The 24,989-nt window shown below is 37.9% G+C and overlaps 1 protein-coding gene across 1 annotated transcript in view; it reads left to right on the forward strand.

Annotated features, from left to right (window-relative positions):
• OSBPL1A (oxysterol binding protein like 1A) overlaps positions 1-24,989 on the forward strand; it is a 208,454-nt gene that overhangs the window by 63,478 nt on the left and 119,987 nt on the right. The window contains exons 13-16 of the mRNA XM_060170508.1: positions 3,576-3,674; positions 5,123-5,245; positions 9,419-9,500; positions 23,083-23,189. Of these exons, the coding sequence (XP_060026491.1) occupies positions 3,576-3,674; positions 5,123-5,245; positions 9,419-9,500; positions 23,083-23,189 (411 nt within the window). The remainder of the gene's footprint in view (positions 1-3,575; positions 3,675-5,122; positions 5,246-9,418; positions 9,501-23,082; positions 23,190-24,989) is intronic.

Below are 24,989 nucleotides of genomic sequence, written 5' to 3' on the forward strand. Positions count from 1 at the left end.
GCTGAATAATATTCCATTGTTATGCATAGACCACATTTTCTTTATCCATTCCTCTATCAGTGGATGTTTTGAGTTGCTTCCGCCTTTTGGTCACTGTCAATGATGCTGCTATAAACATGGGAGTGAAAATGTCTCACCAAGATCCTGCTTTCATTTCTTCTGGATATATATACCTAGACGTGGAATTGGTGGGTCATATGGTAGTTCTATTTTTAATTTTTTAAGGAACTTCCATACTGTTTTCCATAACATCTGCACCAGTTTACGTTCATACCAATAGTGCTCCAATTTCTCCACATCCTCACCACAACACTTTTCTCCTGTGGGGTTTGTTTGTTTGTTTGCCATTGTAATAGGTATGAAGTAGTATCTAATTGTAGTTTGATTTCCATTTCCCTGATGACTAGTGATGTTGACCATTTTTTCATGTACTTATTGACCATTTGTATGTTGTTTTTGGAGAAATGTCTGTTTAAATCTCTTGCCCATTTTTTAATCAGTTTTTTTTTTCTTGTTGGTGTTGAGTTGTAGGAGTTCTTTGTATATGCTGGATATTAATCCCTTATCAGATAACGTGATTTGTACATATTGTCTCCAGTTTCATGGGTTGTCTTTTCACTCTGCTGATAATGTCCATGGATGCATAGAAGTTTTTATTTTTTATATAGTCCAGTTTATGTTTTTTCTTTTGTCACTTGCGCTGTTGTATCACATCCAGGAAACCACTGCCAAGTCCAATGCCATGAAGCTTTCTTCCCAAGTTTTCTTACAAGAGTTTTTATAGTTTTAGCTCTGACACTGAGGCATCGGTTTCTCCTGAGGCCTTTCTCCTTGGTTTGCAGGTGGCGGCCTCCTTGCTTTGTCCTCACGTGACTTTTTCTCTGTGTGCAGGCATCCCTGCTTTCTCTTCCTCTCCTTGTAAGGACAGCAGTCATACTGGATTAGAGTTCCACGATATGATCTCATTTTACCTTAATTACCTCTTATAAAAGCCCTATCTCCAAATGTAGTTTCATTGGGGATTAGGGCTTGAACAACTGAAGCCCTTAATCTGGTTGAGTAAGTTCTTTTCCTTTCCTAGTTTACTGAGATCCCTCATTATGAAAATCTATTGAATTTTATTAAATGCTATTTTCCATGTTATTGAAATGATCATATGGTTTTACTCATTCTATTAATATGATTAGTTGTATTGATAGACTTCAGGGTGTTAAAGTCAGTCTTATTGCTGGGACAAATCCCAGTTGGTTATGATAAATTACCATTTTAATATATTGTTTGTTAATATTTTGTTAAGAATTTTTGCTTTTTTGTTCATGCTGGATATTGGTTTATATTTCTCCTTTGATATTTTGTCTGGTTTCATATAATGAATTGGAAAATGTTCCTTTTCAGTTTTCTAGGAGAGTTTGTATAGGATTAGGTTACTGCTTCCTTAAATGCTTGATAGAATTCACCTGTGAAGTCACATGGGCCAGGAGGTTTTAGTGCAGGGGTGGGGGAGGATTGTAGTTACAAATTTAATTTCTTCCATTGCTATAGGGCTATTCACATTTTCTGTTTCTTTTTCAGTTGGTGTTTGTAATTTTTGCCTTTCAAGAAAGTTGTCCATTTTCTTCTGGGTTATAAAACTTAGGGTTAGTAATATTCCCGTATTGTGTTTTTAATGTCTGTGTGGTAGGTAGTGTTATATGCTCTTTTACTTTTTATATTGGTAATCTGTGTTTTCCTTTTTTTCCTAGATCAGTCTGTCTAGCACTTTATCAGTTTTATTGATCCTTTCGAAGAACCAGCTCTTGATTTCATTGAAATATTTCTCTTGTTTTTGCTATTTCATTGATTTTTTAATTCATTTAAAATAATTTCTCCATGTGTTGGGCTTGCTTTGCTCTTTTATAGTTTCTTAAGGTTGAAGCTTAGATTATTCAAATTATCATCCAGTTCAAAATATTTTCTAATTCCTATTATGATTTCTTCTTTGAACCAGTGAATGTTTAGAAGTGTGTTGTTAAATTTCCAAATAATTGGGGTTTTCCTAATTACTGTGCTTTTGATTTATAATGTAATTCCATTTTGGTCATTGAACATTTTCGATATGATTTCCGTCTTGTCAAATTTATTGAGACTTGCTTGATGACTACATACGGATTATCCTAGAGAATGCACTGGAAAATAATGTGTATTTTGCTATTGTTGGGGGTCATGTCCTATAAACAATCAGTCATGATGGTTGATAGTGTTGTTCAGATCTTCTGTGTCTTTGCTGCCTTTTTTTTTTCCTAATTGTATCAATTGCTGAGAGAAGGGTGTTTAAATCTCCAACTATGCTTGTAGAATTATGTATTTCTCACTCTGTTACTGATCACATACAGATTTATGATTGTTGTCCTCCTGATTAATTAACCCTTTTAGCATTATGTGGTGGTCCTCTTTATCTCCTGTAATAACGCATTTTGTTTTGAAATCTATTTTGCTTGATACTAATATAACCACTCAGGCTTTCTTATGGTTACTGTTTGCATAGTATCTCTTTTACTATCTAGTTACTTTCAGCCTAGCTGTATCTTTATATTTATCTCTGTCTCTTGTAGATAGTATATATTTGGGTCCCTATTAACCATTCTGACATTTTTTGCCTTTTAATTAGATTTCTTTTGAGAATGTGGTCCACTTTTTTACTTCATATGTCAAGTAATTTTGGATTGTATCCTTAATGTTAAGTTCTGGAGATCCTGGATTCTTTATTTTTCTCCATTAAATGTGATTTCCGTTGTTTTAGGTCATTTTCTTGGCTGGGTTTGTATTGTAAACTCTGTTTCTTGGATGGCAGCTCTGGTCTGTATTTCAGTGACTGCTTGGAATCTATTTTGTGCATCAGTAAGAGATGTGAAAAGACAGAGTTTGGGATTCCCATCTCTGTCTCTTTCCATTGGGTGACTCCCCTACTCTCTTTAGTATTTATGGCTGCCCAGCTCTGCTTTTTTAATTTCCAAAGACAGACTGTTGTCCAGGTATGCCCTTGCTGCTGTTGTGTCACCCTCGGGGACTGTACTAGTTCCAGGTGAACAATCTTGGGGGTGGGAGCTTGCTTGCAAAGCTCCTCGTTTCCTTTCCTGCAAGGCAACTTGCTCTCCCGTCGAGTCAGCCAGCTCTTGTTCACACTCCAGCTCTTCCTTTTCTACTTCTCATGCTTTTACACTCACTTCAAACATTTTCTGTACTCAGCTCAAACAAAAGTTTCAGGAGAGTGGCATGAATAAGAAATTGGAGTTCTTGTATTTAAAGGACTTTATAGCCCAAGTGCGTGCTGTGTTACATTTAATAGGATAAAAGGAAAACTACATACCTAGTGGACTATCTATTAGTATTTACTGTGATTAAGAATATGAAAGCCAGATTTGATGTAGGTAAGCTACAGTGCATTTGATACTCCCAATGTATCCATTTTTCTCAGTATTTTAAATGTTCGCTCGGGTATTATCACGTTAATATTGTTAATTTTATGTATAGATAATTTTAGGGTTTTGTGTTATGGGCATGAATGATGTTGTCTTACTGACTTCTTTATATCCAAGGTAAAACCCACTGACAGCTGCCTCTTCTTTATTAAATGCTTCGATGACACTGTTCATGGCTTCAGGGTTCCTAAGAATAGCTTTCAGCAGACAAGAGAGGTAATTTTATGGATTCGTTTATCTTTCATAAAACTTAACATTTAAGAACATGAAGAATGTAAGGTAGGCTCAATGTTAACATCTAACATCTTGTCGATGGTACCTTTTTAACGGGAGTGATTATGTGAAACTTCTGAAATTCGGCTTAGGAATTAATTCCTTATCAACATGTACCTGCAGGTATTTTCTGTTCTTCTTTTTTTAAAAATTTTGCTTCTGTGAATGTAAGAGGCCCTTATTAGTTTGGGAAGAAAGCCTCAATGATTATTTAGTCTACCCCCGAATTTATAGGTGAGGAAAACTGAAGACTAAGATTGAAGTGACCCTCAAGCTCATGCAGCTTGCAAGTAACAGAACCGGGCTCCAGCCCAGGTGTTCTGATTTATTACAGTGTAGACTCAGCCTTCCTTTCTGGTAAACTGAACAGTAGCAGCAAGCAAGACATTGGGATTGATGTGACGGAAATTCATTGTGTAGTTATTTAATGGAGACTCCATATCCCTTTAGATCAAAGCAATATTCGTAGACTTATCTTGTTTTTTGTAAATTATGTAAGGGATCTCTTTCCCAGAGTGGTTAACTTTGGCCTTGCAGAGAACCCTAAACAATACAAAACGTGACTGTCCCAAAATTTCATAAAAGGGTAAGAATTGACCCTGAAAAATGCTGCAAGAAATGAGGTAGAAGTAAGACAGATATTTTTAGGGCAAACATTCCATCTTTTTGTGAAATCACTAATTTTTAAAGATATTTATTATTTATTTATTTATCTGTTTATTTTGGCTGCACCGGGTCTTCTTTGCAGCATGCGGGACCTTTAGATGCAGCACGCAGACTTCTTAGTTGCGGCACACAGACTTCTTAGTTGCGGCATGCATGCGGGATCTAGTTCCCTGACCCGGCATCCAACCCGTGCCCCCTGCGTTGGTAGTGGGGAGTCTTACCCACTGGATCACCAGGGAAGTCCCACTAATTTTTTAAAAACATAGTAAAAGTTAAAGCATCAGAGTAATGCTGGCTCTCTTAAAATGGTCTGAGTGTCTTGTGCTTATGGCAAGTTGGTAAATTGTTTCTGGATGCATCTTATACAGTAACTTATTCAACAGTGTTGAGAACCTATAATTCTAAGTGCAAGATTCTCCACCCATTGTTTAGTTTTTATAATGTGTTTCAGTATTAATATGAATGAATATGTAACTTATAGATGGTATTTTTTAAAGTATTGGGAAAGTATTTTTTAAAGTATTGGGAAAATTTTTTATCCAGACGTGTCATGGACAAGAGACCTGCATCATTATTTTGTTGTTGGGAATTTTTTGTTTTGTGTTTTTGAGGCCGTAATATTTTTTTTTCTCCATGTACATTTTATTCTTCCCAGATTGTTGTAATAATATCTGTTTTGAGTAAAAATGTGTTTTACTTTTATTTAAATCCTTGTATTATTTCAGGACTGGCTGGAAGCAATAGAAGAGCATTCTGCTTACAGCACTCACTACTGTTCCCAGGACCAGTTGACTGATGATGAAGAGGAAGATGCAGTTTCTGCTGTAGACTTGAAGGAATCCTTAGAGGTAAATAGGAAAAACCTGACCTGTATACCTAACTGTATCACTCAGGTTTTACCAATAATTTTTTTTTTTTTTAAATATGAGGTTTTGAAATTAAGATTTCTCACAGCAGTAGAAGTAGTATTTCAGAAATAAAAATTGGAAGAGAAATTTAAGCAAGTATTGGTACAGAACTTCACTGTCCAATACGATAGCTACTAGATACATTTACATTTAAATGAACTGGAGTTAAATGAAAAACTCATTTCCTCATTTTAACTAGCCACATTTCAAGTGCTCAGTAGTTACATGTGGCTATCACCTTCGACAGTGCCGATATAGAATGTTTTCATCGTTGCAGAAAGTTCTGTTGGATCAAGTTGGGGTAGGCTCTTACCTTTGAGGGGGCACTAGGAGAGTGGGGTTTTTCTGTTGACGACATCTTGATTCTTATAGGCTCTGAACTGTACCTGTGTTATAAGAAATAATGAGCAGATGATGCTAAATTTAAACCAAATGAGAAAGTAATATCAGACTTTCCTGACTGAAGAAGAAATGATTTCTAATTAAAGTGAATGTGCAGAAAGATGAGTGTACATCAACTCAAAGCTGATGGAGTGGTACACCCATACAAGAATCAGGCAGATTTATATATATATTGATATAGTTAAGATTTATAGCTAAGTGAAAAGGGCAAGGTGTTAAATGGTGTATCTGATATGCTTCTGCATGGCAGAAAGAAAGCAGGGATGTACACACACATTTGTATAGGTTAGATCATCCCAGGAAAGATGAGAAATTATTAGCAGTTGTTGCTTTGAGACTGGGAAAGGGGGAAAACAGGGACTCTAGGACTGACAAGTACGTGAGGGAGAGTTGCCTTTCTCCGTGTATTGTGTTTCTTTTTTCTTTCTTTTTTTTAACTTTGTGTAGATAACTAATGCAAAATACAACATTAAGAAAATTACAAATCACCAGGTACCAAAAACAATCAGTGTGGTGTGGACTGGCTTAGATTGAGGGAAGATGGAGTGTGGGGTTATCCTTGAAGTGGATTTGGCTGGAGTTAGGAAGATTTGGAGATGAGTACAGGACACCAGTACTCGCAATGCTGGCTGTTTTCTGCAGAGGAAAGTTATCAGGGTTTTACAACCATTATTTTTAAAGTTTAAATCACTATTATTAAGGTACAATTTTTATATAATAAAATGAGGGCATTTTAGCATCTTCAGTGTGATGTGTTTTGACAAATACCCTGTGTAACCACCACTCCTATCAAGGTGTAGAACATTTTTATCACCTCACAGAGCTCTCTGGTGCCTCTTCCAGGCAGTGCCCTCCACGCCATCTCAGGCAGCTACTGATCTGCTCTGTCATCACAGGCATCGTCAGCTTTGCCCATTCTAGGATTCCATCTAACTGGAATCACATCATATGTGCTCTTTGGTGCCTATCATCGTTCACCTGCGATGTTGTGTGTATCATTAGTTTCTTTTTATTTCTGAGAAGGCAGTCTGCTTTGGTTTTTTTTTTTTTTAAATTGAAGTATAGTTGATTTACAGTGTTGTGTTTCTGGTGTACATCAAAGTGATTCCGTTATACATATACATACACTCTTTTTCTTCTTTTCCATTATGGTTTACTACAGGATATTGAATACAGTTGCCTGTGCCGTACAGTAGGACCTTGTTGTTTATTTTATATGTGGTAGTCTGTATCTGCTAATGCTTCGGTTCTTAATTAACCAAATGTGGATTGTCTGTATGTGGCAGATAGGCTGGAATTAATGACCTCTCTCTCCTACCCTCTCCACTCCTCCCTAGATGCCCACCCCCTTGATATACATTTTTGAACTTTCTCATATGTCAGGGTTGATAAGGTAGTTAAACATCAACTTAAACAAAACCAACAGCGGAAGTCTGGGTGGGCAGAAGTAGCTGCAGGAGACCGGCGTCCTGACTGTGGCCCGGCTACTCAACCTGGGTGCCTCTGACGCTCTGCAGCCCAGGTCTGTGGGTGTGCTCCTGTTCTTGGGCTCTGTGCCAGATAACCTGGATTTAAAATACTGTCACTTCGGGTATTAGAACACTGCTCAAGTGGGATCTCATTTATGTAGTGTAAATAAAAATTAAAACCTAGGGAATTCCCTGGCAGTCCAGCGGTTAGGAGTCCATGCTTCCACTGCACAGGGGCACAGATTTGATCCTGGTCAGGGAACCAAGATCATCCCGCAAGCTGCACGGCATGGCGAAGAAAAAAAAAAATTAAAACCTAGAAAAATTAAAACCTGACATAAGGTGCATGGCGTAGAAGTCAGTGAGACACCATGCTGGGATCTGCAAAGAATGTGTAAGCATTAACCTTCCTAATTAGAGTTTTAGGCTTTTGTAATATAACCAGTAGCTGCTACAAGGAAATGATAACAAATTGAAGAATGTGGTTTTAAAAAATTGTATTAATAACCCCTTTCTGAGTTTTTTGCATCAGTTAAATGGCATTAATTGTTTAGAATAGACGAGACACATTTGTACCCAACTATAAAACAGTATGTGTTGATCACATCTTCTCCAGCTGACCTATTGTAACTCTTAAATAAATTATGGATCAAGGGAACTTTTTTCAGTAACTCTCAGATATGCCAAGGGAAGATGAATGTAATAGTGTTTCTTATCTTTAACGGTAACCACAGGAACTATGATGTTGATCACAGATTCACAGTCTGCAAATGAAGTCAGTGCTTGCTTTTGTGCACCCAGCTAACTTTCACCATAGCAGAAAAAATAGAAAACAGCAGCACTGGCGCACCGTGCACATGGGCAGGGGTATTAAATATGTATAGAGTGAAAATGACAATTTTCTGTTAATAAATTATGAGTGGTAACATTTGGTTGTGCAGTGCATGTTTTCAGTGGTCCCCAGTTGACTTTTCTCCTGCCTTAAATGTGTATTTACAGGCTATGTCTGGAAAAATGATCCAGCATACAGTTTCTGTGGTGTTTCAAATTGCACAGTGTAGGTATTCTCCCTCTCCCTCTCCCCCCAAAAAAAGGTGAATTGCATTTTTATGTTGTTGGAGCTCTCAAAATAGAGTAATGTACGTTTTAAAGAGAACATTGCTTGTCCCTAGTGTGGTACCACGAGTAATTCTGCTGTGGTTGAGCTGAGCTTCAGAAGCACTGAAAAATTTATAAGGTGAAAAGCATGCGTACCTGTATCACCTTGGCACTTAGGTCTGATTTAGGGGGAGCAAAAGTGTTTTGGGGATGAGTCAGTTGAGATGAGGAGTACCAAGTAGGGAAGATTCACAGGCTAAATGTATTACCCTGCCTACAACAATGTGAACCTAATATTGGTAAGGTCAGGGTTCTCAGAATATTTTCTTATTGCCGTAACCAACCAACTTTACAATGATGATTTTCTTGCTTCTTATTCTTGCTTCTTAGTTTCCTTTAAAGGGAAACTAAATAAAACTAACTTCAAAATTACATTGTTAATGCAATAAATGGTTTTATCTGATTTTTTCATTTTGGACTTCCAAATCTATACTAAGATGGGATGCAACTTACATCATGAAACTCTGTATTTATGTTTTGCTTTTAGGGATCTAAATATGTAGAAATTTCAAATTACAAGGAAAAATGAATGCTGTCCCTTATTTTTACAAGCTTTTACTTACTAAGAAGATGTCCTTATTGGTGTGATTATGTGAGGGCTGTGTGCACTTAGATTGCTGAACAAAAATCAGCTTGTGGTTTCCAAATGTTAGCACCATCTGGAGTTTTTAAGCAAAAGCAGTTTTTAAAATATATTCTTAATGGGTGCATTTTATAATTTCTCAATGAATGTAATCAAGGCTACTAAAAGTGTGAATAAATCAGAAATCTAACTCCTCAGATATATATTGTGTAATGAGTTATTAGAAGTAATTACTGCAGTTGTATGGAACATGCTTGGCCTATTGAATGTATTTAAAATTTAGAGAGACTTATTTTTATTAATCTGTACGTGATTAACTAATGGTTATATTCAGTTTCTAAGGCAATTTTCTCTCACCTTTTTCTCTCTGTTAGGAATATGTCTCAATTATTACAGTGTATCAACCTATGAAGTAAAAGTTTTGATGGAAACATTAAAGCATATGTACTGTAAAAATCCTTTATTAGTTTAACTTTGTCATCTTCTTTTTTCCTTTTCCAGAAAGCACAGATATGCCAGCAGAGACTAGACAGGGAAATTTCCAACTTTCTCAGAATGATTAAGGAGTGTGACGTGGCTAAAGGTAAAAAAGAAACACCCCACACCCCACTCTTGAACAACCCATTATCGTAGATGTTCACCCTTTGATTGACTATACAGTTTAGATAATTTTGGGGTTTGAATCCAGAATTGTATTTAAAAAAGTTAAAGTTAACCTTTTGGGGCTGTGAATTCGTTTTGGCTACGTAGTGAGACTGTTTATGAATCCCAGAAGACTTGGATTTTGTGGTCAAATTGTCTTGGGTTTGAATCCTTGTTCTGCCACTTATTAGTTGTTACTTTTGAGCAGAACATTTAATTTCTCTGAGCCTTGTTTTCCCTATCTATAAAATGAAGCGGTTGGTAGTCTTTTGCCATTCTGTGAATGTATGTGTGAATTCGTCTAATTATTAATCTCCCTTTCAAAGGTAATTTTTTGTGCCTTTACTCTCCTTTAGTTATGAATTATCAGGAGTTAATTATAAATACTCCAAAAATCAAAATACAATCCAATACAAAATACAAAATCCCAATATAAAATCCAATACACAAATTAGGTTTTGAGAAAAAATTATTGATTACTTTATAAATTAAACAGTTATCATGTTCCTTAGACTTAAGACTCTTAACAGTTGCTTTAGACTTTAGCTATGATGTGTTTATAAATAACTCCACTAAAATATAATCAGCTGAGTTGTCTATGAGTTTATGATTAACTACTGATTTTAATCATGATCTAGTTTATGTGTGCCCAGGGAATGTGAAGAAATGTTAATATTAGAGTAAACTGAACATAAATGTTCTGTATCTGTCCAGGTATACCTTGGGCATCCCTTTACTTCAGTTCAACAAACACGTATTTATATGAGTGATGATAGCTTTGGGAAGGACAGCAGTCAAGTCATTTTGATTATTAATTGCAAGCAAGAATATTTTATTACTTAAGGCTCTTCATCCTCAATGGGCTTTTTAAATAATAACGGCTTCATTAGACATAATTCACATAAGCCTAGAATTCACCTATGTGGAGTATACCATTCAGTGGCTTTTAGTATATTCACAGAGCTATGCAACTGTGACCATCAATGGGCTTTTAAAATACCATCCTCACCAAAAACCATCAAAACTAAGCAGAGATAATAACAACATTTAAAAGATACAGAAACTGTACAGAGTGAGATGAAATATAAGGATTAATTTCTTTGACTTGGACCAAAGAAAGAAATTATATGAGAACTACAACCAAATTACATTGTTTTTTTCTTTTAAACCTTGAGTCAGATCTCTTGGTTCAGATCATTGGTATGACATGTCACTCATAAATGATGGCATGCATCATTTGTGCTCTTAGAGACATACATGATACTCAGTACCGCAAGAGTGATTTCATTTTGGACATGGTCATCTGGGAAACTTTGAAATATCTGACTGTGATCTGACAATTCTATTTCATATATCTACAGTAAAAGTCAGTGGGTTTTAAACAATTATGTATAGAAATTATGTTCAGAAATTATAGATGTTATTTTCTGAAAGATTGGTGTAGATAAATAAAACTACATTTTATGTAAATACTAAGTAAATAGGGTTGAGAATTTCATGAATGGAATTGGAGTTTTGAAGGTAACTGAGTCTGCTCTTAATGCCAAGGGATTGTGCAAAATAATCTTGTACCATGTGTTTTATTAAAGGAAGCTGATAGATACACATCCTGTTCCAAACTGCCTACATAGTTTGCCAGTGACTTCTCAAGATGAAAAACTAAAGTGTTTGTGGGCAGAGTCCAGCTCTTGTGGTTGAAATTGTTAGCTGTCTTACATTTTAGTATGAAACTATATGAACATGAACTTTAAGACTCAACGCCCTTCTTCCTTATTGCGTCTTCTGCAGTACCTGTTCTGCTCTGCACCACCTCAATCCAAATCACTGCAGCAGCCTGTCCTTTAGTCTCTCTGCCTTTGGGAACCTCCTGCATTCCATCCTTAAAGGGAATTGAATCGGAAGCCTTTCAGGAACTCTTCCAACTCAAATTCTGTGAAATACTGCATTATTGCTGCCAGATTAATTTTAGTTACTTTAAAAAAAAATTATTATAAATTTTTTTTTTTCTGTTGAGAAAATCTTTTAAGTGTCCTTGAAACTACAGAATAAAATGCAAAACTCTTTATCCTGGCATTTAAGGACCTTCATAGCCCGATCACAAACTGATTTTTTTAGCTTTATTTACAATTCTTCTCCCCTGTGACCCCCGTAAACACTTTGACCACACACTGTGTCTTTGGTCTGAAATGTCCTCTATTAAAATAATGCTTTTGTTTTCATGAGTGGACCTTAAACCTAAGTTCTGCCTGGATTAATGACAAATTTATGTATCTGACATCGGCAACACATCATTCAAGGTGCAAAGAATGCTGTTTTGAAATCTCTACTATTTTATCTTTACCAAAAGCCTGGTTGCGAAAACAAATAAAATCACTCAAACTTATAAAACTTTTGGAAGACATCCTGAAAGCCATGCAGTCAATCTGTTCTCCCCGACAACCTTAAATTTACCCTTAGGTGTAGCAGCCAGGTTTTGACTATTATAAATAATGTTGTATTGTGTATTTATATTTAATCACATCACTTTATTACCATAGGATTCTTGGAAGTGGGATTAATGGGTGAAAGTATATTAACATTTTTGAGCCTATTGATATATACTGCTAAGTTACTTCCCAAAAAAGATATATTACTTTACATGCCAAGTTTAATGCATGCACTTTATTGCATGTTGCTAAGTGTATATAGTAAATCCCTGGTTAAAGACATTTGCATGTTTTCAGTTATCTAAAAGAAGAAAATCTTAAAAGGAAAAGCACTTTTATTCAACCCACTTAACACTCGCCTCAAAATTCTAGGCTTTGAGTAAATATTCTTATCACCACCTTCACTGTTGCCACCCCAGTCCAAGCCACCCTCGTCTCCTACATGCACTATTAAAACAGCCTCCTGACTCAGATCCCACCCTTGTGCCTACAGTCCCTGCCCCAGGGATCTTTCTAAAGCATCAGTGGGTTGATGTCCTTTGCTCAAAACATGCATTTGCTTCCAGGTCTTCTCACTTCGAGTGAAAGACAGAGTCCTTCCCTACCTGCCTCCCTCCAGCCTCCCTGGCCTTCTTGCTGTCCCTCAAAGCTGCCTTGGGCCTGGGTGGGTGTTCTGGCCCCTCTGCCTGTAAGGCTTTACTCCAGGGTTCGCCCTCCCTCCCCAGGTCTCTACTCCAGCAGAACCTTCCGACTGAGGCCCTTTCTTGCTGCCTGCACTGGTTTGCTCCTCCACGGCTGTTCTCTGCCCTGCTTGGTGCCCTGGGCCCATGATCACTGTCGACTTTAGGAGTATTACTAGGGCTTCTTTGCCCTTGGCCCTCTGATTGGGTCCAGCAAATGGGAGGTCCTGTGTGGAGATGGGTGGAGGGGTGGGAGGAGGAGGAGGTCGGGGTTACCCTGCTCCCTCCTGCAAGCTGTGGTCTAACCCTGCTGCTGGGCTCCACGCGGCCCAGGGCCCCATTCTGTGACTCCAGCTCCTCCTGTGCCTTCCCTTGGCCCCGCTGTCCCAGGGTAGTAACTGTGCTGCATGCCTCTCTGTTAGTTCGCTCAGGCTCATCGTTGTGCGTCATCTATTTGTAAAATTCCTTTCAGTTACACTTTGACTTTGCTGGCTCTTCCTGCCAGGACATTACTGATACCAAGTCCCAGCTAAACTTCCAGCTCTAGCACTGGCTCTCCCCTTCCTTGTGTTATTCTTCTCTTTGTCACTCATCAACCTTCCTATATATGTGTGTGGAGTTGATTGCCTCTCCTTTTGGAATATAAACTCCACGAAGGGAGGAACTTTGGTCTGTTTTATTCACCGATTATCCTCAGCTCCTAAACAGTGCACGGCATGTGGTAGGTGCTTGTACTCGCTTGCCTCTTTCTCCCCCTCTCCTTCCTACCCATCCTCCCCTCCCATCCACACACACACACACACACACACACACACACGCACGCATTGTGAGTGAATAAAATGAATAATGTATTTAGCTAATAAATTGATAACTTATTTCTGTTGAACTCAGGGAGAAACAAGTACTGCATTTGTTCTGTCAAGTTAATGAGTGAACAGATTGTACAATTCGGTGAGACCTTCTAGAGACAAACAAATTGGGGAAGAAGCTGTCCACACTGGAGAGCGTTTTGCATTCTTTTACCAATAGGGGTTCCGCAGTCAGTGCCATTGGTTTTTATATCCTACTCTTCTCCCGTGGATTCAATGTTTTTCCTGAGGCAGACTTGTGAGTAGTTCTTTCACTGAGGATCTGTGGGTGGTAGAATTTCTCTCTCATCTAAATCTTTTTTTTTTTACCCCCACTGGGTTACAGTTACCATCCATTAGCATTTTGAAGATGTGATTCCAAGTTCTTCTGGCTTCTGATATTCTAATGATGATTATTTGGTGAACAGTCTTTTTTTTTTTCTTTTTATGTTCACTTACGGCTTTTCAAAGATCTCCACTTTGTCTTTGGTGTTTTGCAGTTTTAATCTGTCTTGATATCTGCTGCTTGAGGTGGTTTTTAATTCAAAGACTCATTCGTTCTTTCTTCAATCTGGGAAAGTTCTTCACCGTTCTCTCCTCACACTGTGCTTCTTCATCCGTTCTGCTGAAACTCCTCGTGGGTATGTGTGGAACCTTCTTATTTACTCCCCACCTCTTAGTTCCTCATTCTTTTTCTGTTTTTCTGTTACATTCTGAGCAGTTTCCTCAGATCTGTTTTCTAGTTTCAGTTTCTTTCTCAGTTCGATCTCTTTTGGCTGTTTAATCCTTTGACTTTCTAATCCTAATTGTATTTCGTAATTCTAGAAATTCTAGGTGCTGGTTTTAAAGTTTTAGTTTTTTCCATAGAAGCCTGCTCTTTCATGTTACATACATTTCGAACTTTATCTCTCATCATTTTAAGCGTGTAAAGTTAAAGCCCTTTTCAGCATGTTCTTACATCTCAAGTTGTTGTGGCTAACTGTCCCTTGGGATGGATTGTTTCCGTCACGGTGGATTTTAGCTTTTTATTGAGAGCTTGTTTTGTTCTGCCTCCTGGATTATGGAAGTGTCCCTGCACAGTAGTTCTGTGTCTGCTTCTGTTGATGTAATAGTTTTAAAATTGGATTGCATATCTAGATGCAGCATGAGCTAGGGATTTCTGGTTTTCATGATTCCCACCCACAGTACTAGGCAGAAGATGCCCTTCTTCACTGCTTCCCATTTCTGCTTTCACTGGGGGTCAAGAAAGCCCATTTCTGCTTTCACTGGGGGTCAAGGCCTTGCTCTGCTTGGTGAGGCCAGAGCCACATCTCCCCCTCATGTAGGTGTGAAGGCGCAGCTTTCAGCCCCTGCTTTACGTCCTAGCTGACCTCTGGCACCCCTGTGCTTGGCCTTCCCCACCATGCCCTCACTGGCATGTGCCTCTTCTGTCAGCCTTGACTTTTCGGTGGGTTTCCAGCATATCTGGGATTTTGTTCCTTCAAACTCTGCTATATATTATTTAATTATTATTATTTTATCAGCATCTTTATGGGTTGGGGTTAGAGGGATGTTTCTCCATCGACTTAGTAAGCCAGGTACCACAAGTGTCCCATGCACTTTCTAATGTAAAATATATCAGTAATCCACAAATTGTATCGTCTAGAATAACAGCAGCCACATACAGCCTTTTTTTGTGCATTGTTCTGTATACTTTGCATGTATTAACTCTTTGATTCCTTATAACAACTCAGCGTTGGCACATAACAACTATTATGTCCATTTTATAAATAAGCTAACGGGGACACAGAGAGCTTAGGTAACTTGTCTTAGGTCACACAGCTAGTAAAAAACCAGACAGACAGTGTGTGCCCCTGGGCACCCTGGCTCTAGAGACTGCTCTTAGAAAATAATGAGTCTGGACTAAATGGAGAAATCTATATTTACTCCTGAACTTTTGATCTATGAGCTAGAAAAGGTTTTTCATTTTCATCCCTAGATCTGCATCTACAGTGAAAGGTAGAATTTGTTGAGGACAGTCCCTTGGCTGCTGTAGTTGAGGTGCTGTTCAAATCCTTACAGTCTCCCGTTCAGAAGTTCGAGGGAACGGTGGGATTGATGCAAGGCTGACGTTTCCAGCTCGCAACAAAGAAATCCTCTTTATTTTTCCTGTCAATTTTTTCTTCTCTTTTCTCGTCCCGAGGTTCTTTCTGGTATTTTTCATCTGAAAGAACACATGACCGTTTGATACAATTTCCTGAGCCCAAACCTTGGAGTCATCTTAACCTTGGAGCGCATCCTTCCTGCGCAGCACGTTCTGTGTCTCCTTTGTCTCTCCATTGTCCCCTTCTCTGTCCCCCCGTCAGTACACTGACGTAGGCCACAGCCGTCCTGCCTGTAGGTTGCAGCCCCTCTTGTCTGGCCATGCTGCCTCCAGGGAGTGTTCCACTGTGTGGTTTGAGAGGGGCCTCTAAAGACAGATCAGGTCTTGTGGCCTCCAGTGTCTTAGGGTAATTGCACTCTACCTTGACCTGTGTCTGCTCGCATCAACAGTCTCACCTCTCACCTCTTCCTTCCTCTTAGTGTTCAGTAGCACTGAACTTTTCTCATGCTTTAGGGTCTTGCTCCCATTGTGTGAAGTACTAGCTTTTCCTCATCTTTTAAGTGTAGCTTCTAGAAACTTCTTGGCTTCTCTAAGATGGGCCTAAGTGTTCTTACTATGTGTTTCCAAACCACCCTCCACTTTCCCTGTCATGGCACTAATCCCCTTTACTGTAGCACTTTGTGTTTCCATCTTCCCCTCTGGACAGACCCAGCCTCCTCAGGTCTTAGAAGGGGCGGGAAGAGCAAGCAGAGCTCAGGCCACCACAGCTGCTCCTGCCCAGGTCTGTCATACAGGGCACTGGCGAGGGAGCTGCTGTCCTGGGTCCAGGCTTCCTTTCAGACAGCCAGGTTGAGGAGTCAAATAGAGATGCAAAGAGGTTATGAAACTAAGTGATTTATTACTCGTATTTATTTTGCCCAGTCTATAGGAGAAAACATCATCAAATTCTCTCACTCTTCACCTTATTTGTTGGGGCCCAGACCCTACTAGTGCCTCTCTCTTGACTTTGCTGGAGACAGAGCTCCCTGGGTCACATGTGACTCTACCTGAATCCTTTGTTGACTGTTTTTTCTCACAAGATCACTACCACAAAGAAGGTTAGGAGCTCATTGCCAGGACAGTACAGTGAGGAGTGATGCAAATCCAATGATAGCCTTTATTTTTTCCTAATTAATTAACTGATTAATTTTTGGCTGCATTGGGTCTTCATTGCTGTGTGCGGGCTTTCTCTAGTTGTGGCGAGCGGGGGCTGCTCTTCATTGCGGTGCACAGGCTTCTCATTACAGTGGCTTCTCTTGTCATGGAGCACGGGCTCTATGCATGCGGGCTCAGTAGTTGTGGCACTCAGGCTCAGTAGCTCTGGCTTGCAGGCTCAGTATTTGTGGCGCACGGGCTTAGTTGCTCCGCGGTGTGTGGGATCTTCCCGGACCAGAGCTCGAACCTGTGTCCCCTGCATTGACAGGCGGATTCTTAACCACTGCGCCACCAGGGAACTCCCCAGTCACAGCCTTTGATGGAGATTTTAATCAATAAGATCTTCCTCCTTGCCTCCCTTCACCTTTTTTTCTTATAAATTTATTTATTTTTATTTTTTATTTATTTTTGGCTGCGTTGGGTCTTTGTTGCTGTGTGTGGGCTTTCTCTAGTTGCAGGGAGTGGGGGCTGCTCTGAAGAGTTGCAGTGCGCACGCTTCTCATTGCAGTGGCTTCTCTTGTTGCGGAGCACGGGCTGTAGGTGTGTGGGCTCAGTAGTTGTGGCTCTTGGGCTCTAGAGCACAGGCTCAGGAGTTGTGGTACACGGGCTTAGTTGTTCTGCGGCATGTGGGATCTTGCCAGACCAGGACTCAAACCCATGTCCCCTGCATTGGCAGGCGGATTCTTAATCACTGCACCACCAGGGAAGCCCTCCCTTCACTCTTATTTGCAAAAGAATGCAAAATACATTTCATAGTTCTGCTGGCTTCTTCCCTGTTTTGACCCCAAAAGGTCTTCCTAACTGGTACACTCTTTTCTAAAATTTTAAATTAATTCAATTTATTTTTTCCAACAAATATGTTTTTCCCTCTTACTATTCTAAAGACACCCTCTGATCAGTACTGTTCATTCAATAATAATTGTTTTATTTTCTGTTTTCCTTGCTAGACTGCAAGTTTTGTAAGGACAAAAACTGTTTCTCAGTTACTTACGCCCTATCTCCAGCACCTGGAGTGTAGTGCTTGCCACATGGTAGCCACTCGATAAATGGTAGATGCAAATCCTCTAACGAGTTCTCATAATTCTGAGACTCTCTTCCTCTCAGGACCAGTATTTTCAGTACTATCTGAAAATAATAGTTACAGATATTTTGGATATGTTCATTTTATTGGGCATTGTATTTAACAATAAAAAAGCATATTCTTCAAGATCAGGCTCAAATCCCATTACTTTTATCAAACTTCACTTTATTACTGCATCCCATAATGGTAACACTTTTCTCTGAATATGTAACATTTTTTATGTATGTACAATTTGTTTGCTATTTATATCTTATAACATCCCTTTTATTATCTTCTTATTCTTATTTACCTCATGCTTTAACTCATTTAACACATGCTGTTCTGAGCTATATATTTTATACTTCTGTTGCAACTAGTGTTAAGTTGTATAGATGTAGACATACAGATCGAATGGTCAGTGGTACTTGTTTAGTGGGTGACTGATTTCAAGCTAATCATCTTAATTTGAACAAGAAACAGATAAATTTATATTCTTACATCTTATATAACGTTACCAATCTCGATTTTTTTTTAAGTTACGGCTTTATGTAGTAGAAGTTTTCTAGAAGAATAGTTGATTTTTATGTGCAGACATCTTTTTCTCCATTTTGAGGAGAGAGTACTGATTTTCTTGAGGCATTTATATAATTCCAATTACGAGATAACTTTAAAAACACCTCTTCTCATGCAGGTTAGATCATGTCTCTCATGCACGTAGTCAGATGCACTGCACTTTTTCCACCACAAGAGAGAAATTGTCTTATTTTGATATTTTCTTTATTTCCTATGACCTTAGCTTTGTCACTAGATAGTTTTGGGACTGTTTATTCTCTCTGCTGTTTGTGTTTACTTTAAAAAAAAAAACACACACACTTAAGGCAGCACTGTTCCCAGAAGGACTAGGTAGAGGAAATGAAAAGCCATTCATCCAGTTTATTTTTTTTTAAATATCTTATCCCCAGTGATAGAAATATTTGAGTGAATGTTGAAAAACAAGCAAACTATATTTTCTTATGCCTCAAGTAAAAAGAAAATGTAGTTTTAAATAATTTATCGATCTGCCCTAATTAGCCAACCTGTAGTAATATAAATGTTTGTATCTTATATATTTTTACACTAAAATACAGTAATTCTTTTGATGTAAAATTAAATAATCCAGAACTATTTGGATTTTCTATGTAAGCCATGGGAATAAAATATTTTTATTATTTTCCTTAGTCTTTTAACATTTGAGTCTTTTCTTTGTACAAAGTTCAGTGCATGGTATTTGGGGGCTTAAAGAGGTTTAGAGTTTACCGAGGGTAGCAGAGATTCAGCATACGTACTACCCATGTTCTCTATTACAAGTGGATGTGGCTACTTTTGGAGTCCAGGAGGAGAGGTCACATCCCACAGTGATATTTAAGGACGGCTCAATGGGGAGGATAGCATTTAAACTTGGCCTTGAAAAAAAAAAGTTTTAGTTAAGTGGGGAAACTTCTGAATATGATTAATTATTATTTCCATTATTCACGGAAGATGGAACATCTTTAACAAAGGTTTAGAAGCAGTAAAATATAATAGGTTAATATTTCTAGGAAAACAAAGAGTTCCAGGAAAACCGTCTGGCTGAAGCTGACTGTTTATGGAACGATTTAAATGTTAGTCTAAGGAGTGTGGACTTTTTCTAAATAAGGAGAACAATGGAAGTTTTCTGTGTTAGGGTTTAGTTTGTTAACAACAAGAAACAAGCTCTTCCCCACTAGTTTTAAAACTTACCCAATTAAAAATTGTACAGTGTAATCATGAAAACGACAGATGGTGAGCTTTTTATACATGTCTCTAAAGTTAAGCTTTTCACATATGATCTTCCAGCATCTTTCCCGAGTTCAACAATATTTTTAGTACAAAAAATAACTTTTTTTTTTTCAAATTAACAGTGTCCAGTTCTCAGAGTAGGCCAGATATGTTAACATACTGGCCTTCTTGATTTTATTTATTATGGCTCAGTCTCTAAATATTAGTTGGCTAAAACATATTTGCAGTGATTTCCCAGTTGGTAACTTTTCTAGAAGCTTAGCAGTTTTCCTTTTATGTAACCAGTATGCAGACGACATTGTATAAGAGGCACGCCAGTGTGAACCGACTGTCCCTGATATGCAGCACTGCCCAGAGTATTTGCCAGAGTCCACGATTTTTACACTGTCCTACGGTGCAAGTTAATATTAATTCCGACATCTTGTTTGAATACTAGCTTGTCAGACAAGTTATGTAACTTTTGACTCTGTTTTGGACAGAAGAATTTGACACACTCTGAATAATAGGTTCTTATAAACTTGTCTTAATATATATTTCTTAGAATATCTTTTGAAAGCTTGCAGAGTCAATTTTGTTTAAAAATTTGTAAATTTAAAATTTATTTAGAGATTTAATGTTTGTTTTATGCTAATCAACAAGTATATTAAGTGAGATATCTAAAACATAGACAAAACTGGAGATGGTTAAGCATGTGATGGCATTTAATAAAAAGAAATGGAGCCATGAATGGCTGTGCTACCATCTTCCTATCCTTTGTGCCATGAAAATGGAAAATTTCTAGATTACCCAGATGATTTCTGGAAGGCAGAGGCTGTGTCTGTTTTTTCTTGTGCATCTCCTCACATCCCTGGTCCCCAGCTCTGTGTAAGACATCTGTTGAGGTACTATTTAAGTCACATGGCATCTAGCATATGGTACTCTCTTTTGCTGTTTAGCAACTAAGTACAGAATAAATCTTCACAGTGTGTATCAAAGATTCAAAAAGAAACAGTATGTAAAGTCAAAATTATTGTAGAATATAGTAGTTTTCAATTATTTGGGTATTATTAAGAATAGCTAGGAAATTCTATTCCATAAGATGAAAAATATGATAAAATGTCATTTGGTGTTTATATCCAGATATTAATGAAAGACTTATTACTTTCATTCACTCTGACCTTTTCCTTTTTTTATAAATTTATTTATTTAATTTTGGCTGTGTTGGGTCTTCGTTGCTGCACACGGGTTTTCTCTAGCTGTGGAGAGCGGACGCTACTCTTGGTTGCAGTGCACGGGCTTCTCACTGCAGTGGCTTCTCTTGTTGCGGACCATGGGCTCTAGGCGCACAGGCTTCAGGAGTTGTGGCACACACGCTTCAGTAGTTGCAGCACATGGGTTCAGTAGTTGTGGCTTATGGGTTCTAGAGCTCAGGCTCAGCAGTTGTGGTGCACGGGCTTAGTTGCTCCGCAGCAAGTGGGATCTTCCTGGACCAGGGCTCGAACCCGTGTCTCCTGCATTGGCAGGCGGATTCTTAACCACTGTGCCACCAGGGAAGTCCCTGACCTTTTCCTTTTGTTGCCCACTTTTGCCTTATGAGGTTTTTTGGCTTTTTTGTTTTTTTTTTTGCAGTATGCGGGCCTCTCACTGTTGTGGCCTCTCCCATTGAGGAGCACAGACTCCGGACACGCAGGCCCAGTGGCCATGGCTCACGGGCCCAGCCGCTCTGCGGCATGTGGGATCTTCCTGGACTGGGGCACGAACCCGCGTCCCCTGCATTGGCAGGCAGACTTTCAACCACTGCGCCACCAGGGAAGCCCTGACTTATGAGTTTTGAGAAATAATATTTCCAAGAAAAGGACTTGTCTTTGCTAAAATAAATCATGTTCATATAAAAAATTTGGAAAATTTAGAAAAGAACAAAACAGAGCAATACAACTTTATCACTTAGAATAATGGCTAAATAATTGGTCCTATGTTCTCTGTAGATTGTATTTTTCTTTCCATTTCCCATTTGAAAACTTTTGTTTCTTGATGGGACCCACTGTTTTATGGCCTACTCATTGCAAATTGCTGGCATTTGGATTTACCTGATTCTTTGTTTATTGACCTTGTTTACCATGTTTTAAGAATAGTGTTTTAGGTAAATCAAAATTACTTAAAATACATAGGATGCTACAGATTTAATTGTCTTTCTCTTTTAAGTTATTTTTTCTTAAAGCTTTCTTAATTTTTTTTATTTGATGGAAGGGACAGATGTAAAGGATCTAATGTATAATCAACATAAAATCCCAAGCTATTTCAACTAAGTACATTTCTGTCACATTAGTCTGGACAGGATGTGACATTTCACTTAAGTGACCTGTGTGTATTTTACAGCTTTCTCTTGCCAACGTTATGTTAATTTTGTTTTGTTTGTTTTCCGTAATAGTAAAGTGGATTAAGATTTTCTTTAAGGATCCAGGGGAGATACTGATATTATCGTTTATTTCCCAATTTAACATATACTGAAAGATGCTGGACCTTGACAGGGACATATTTTTGAGAGTGAAAGACCTATTTATATGAAACATTTATCCAAATAAGAAGTAGAGGAGGGCTTCCCTGGTGGCGCAGTGGTTAAGAATCTGCCTGCCAATGTAGGGGACAAGGGTTCAAGCCCTGGTCCGGGAAGTTCACACATGCTGTGGAGCAACAAAGCCTGTGTGCCACAACTCCTGAGCCTGCACTCTAGAGACCGCGAGCCACAACTGTGGAAGCCTGCGTGCCTAGAGCCCGTGCTCCGCAACAAGAGAAGCCAATGCAATGAGAAGCCCACGTACCACAATGAAAAGTAGCCCCCACTCACCGCAACTAGAGAAAGCATGCACGTAGCAAGGAAGACCCAATGCAGCCAAAAATAAATAAATAAAATAAATAAATAAATTTTTAGAAATCGTATTAAAAACCTATTAATGAGATTAAAAAAAAAGTAGGGGAAGTTGAGTTAATGCCGCCTTCAGATCCGTTAGCCATCATTGTCAACTACAGGATTATTTTTGTCTCTTTTTAGCACTTTGCCTTTGAATAAAATTACTTATCTAGTAATGAATATCATGAAAGGAAATGTTAATGTTTTATAAGTAATGATATCAGTCCTTCTTGACAGCTGTTTTTCTTAAACATTATATTATTTATTCCTATGAACCTTTTTTTTTTTAATAGGTCCTGGCTCTTCTCCTTTTAGGATATAGGCTTTTCTAAGTCAAGGCTTTGTTCTTTCTTTTTCTGTACTAATTTATGTGCCCTGCATAAAGTAGGTGCTTAATTATGATGCCCAAGGAATATACTATACGCTTTGCTTATTAAGGCAGCTAGAAGGAAACATGAGGTTAGTAGATATAAAAATACGTTTATGGTCTTAGTTTACGTTAAGGTTACTTAAAATCCTACTCATTTTATTTATTTTTTTATTTATAGAAATGCTTCCATCATTCCTTCAGAAAGTTGAAGTTGTCTCTGAAGCTTCTAGAGAAACTTGTGTAGCTTTGAGTGATTGCCTTAATCTCTTCACCAAACAAGAAGGGGTAGGTAGTTTGCAACTGAATTTTTTAAATAATTGTTTGGGTGTCAACACTTGATCATCCAATACATCATTGCTTTCAAACTGTCCAAAGGTAGGAGAAAATAGTTAATAAAGGCAACGACAGTTTCATTTTTCACCAAAAGTTAGAACTTATTTATTCTTGATTAAGCAGGATAATTCTGAAATAACTTCTGTTCATATCATTTAATTTGTTTATGTACCCATATTTAACAAGTATGTTTAAAGTTGATCTACTCAGGGTTGTCGTGACATTTTGATAAGACGGACTATGAAAGTATTCTAGGAACAAAAGGTCTCTATATGAAAAATATATACTTTTATTTAGAAAATAGATTGTTATCATACTTACCTATGTGAACTCAGCTTAATGGATTAAATATTTTTTTGTGCTCTTTGCTGCTCGCTCTCTCCCATTTAAAAATTTGCCATTTGATCTTCCAAATATAAGTAAAAGTGGTATGCCATCCATTAGTAACTCCTTTTCTAAGGACTGAAAAGTCATTAAGGTGTGGTTTCTTTTTTTATATAAATTTATTTATTTTTGGCTGTGTTGGGTCTTCATTTCTATGCGAGGGCTTTCTCTAGTTGCGCAGAGCGGGGGCCACTCTTCATCACGGTGCGCGGGCCTCTCACTGTCTCGGCCTCTCTTGTTGCGGAGCACAGGCTCCAGACGCGCAGGCTCAGTAGTTGTGGCGCACGGGCCCAGTTGCTCTGTGGCATGTGGGGTCTTCCCAGACCGGGGCACGAACCCGTGTCCCCTGCATTGGCAGGCAGATTCTCAGCCACTGCACCACCAGGGAAGCCCCAGGTGTGTTTTGCCTGAACTAAGATTTTTCTTTTTTATGTTTTTTCCTTCATTTTCATGATTTTAATGCAAGCCAAGTAGTAATAGGCTTTGTTTTGCATTTAATTTCTACACATGTTTAATCTTCAGCTTTTTAGATTAAGACACCAAATTTCTTTTTTTTTTTAGGTTCCATATATATGTAAAATCATATGGTATTTGTTTTTCCTCTGTTTGACTTCCTTCACTTAGCACAATACTCTCCAAGGTCACTGACTTTCTTATTGTTACAATTGATTTGTGCCTTTTGGTTAGAGATTAGGTTTTGGTGTTAAAACAAGATAGATGAAAATGGTCTTATATATGTTTCTCTTATATGTAAGGATCTAAAATTTTATTTTCCCATCATTAAAATAAGAAGCCTTGTGAATTCATGTGAAATTTTGAAAATGCTCTGTTTGTTATGTATACCACAAATTCCATAATTATTTTATTTGGAGAATAAGAAAAAATATGTAATAATAATCTGAATTCATTTAAAACAAACTTACAGAAAGTCTTTCAACAGAATTCTATTAAATACCATGGGAAAACATAATTTTTCATTAAACATGTTAACTGGTTGATTCTCCTAATGGTGTTTGAAAATGTCCTTTCTCAGCATTTCTATTTTTGGTGCTTTGCAAATTTCATATTCTAGCTTGTTTAAATGAGGAATGATTTAGTGACCTAAATAAATCTACATAGGATGATAGAATTGCAGAACATTGCAGAACAGAACAAATTATGATGTTACAGGATTCAGGTAATATTACCTTGTAAAACTAAATTCACATCTCTTGTGTGGTATCTGATGAATGTATTGATAACTTTTTTGTTCTCGGGTTGTATAGTTTTAAGGTGAACACTAGATTAGAAGTACTTTAATTTCTGAAGAAGCCAACATATCCTAATCTTTAACAGATTAAAAAAAATAGCCTAGGTAATCACCTCTGT

This window comes from Lagenorhynchus albirostris, chromosome 14, assembly GCF_949774975.1.
Source record: "Lagenorhynchus albirostris chromosome 14, mLagAlb1.1, whole genome shotgun sequence".
NCBI classification, from domain to species: Eukaryota; Metazoa; Chordata; class Mammalia; order Artiodactyla; family Delphinidae; genus Lagenorhynchus; species Lagenorhynchus albirostris.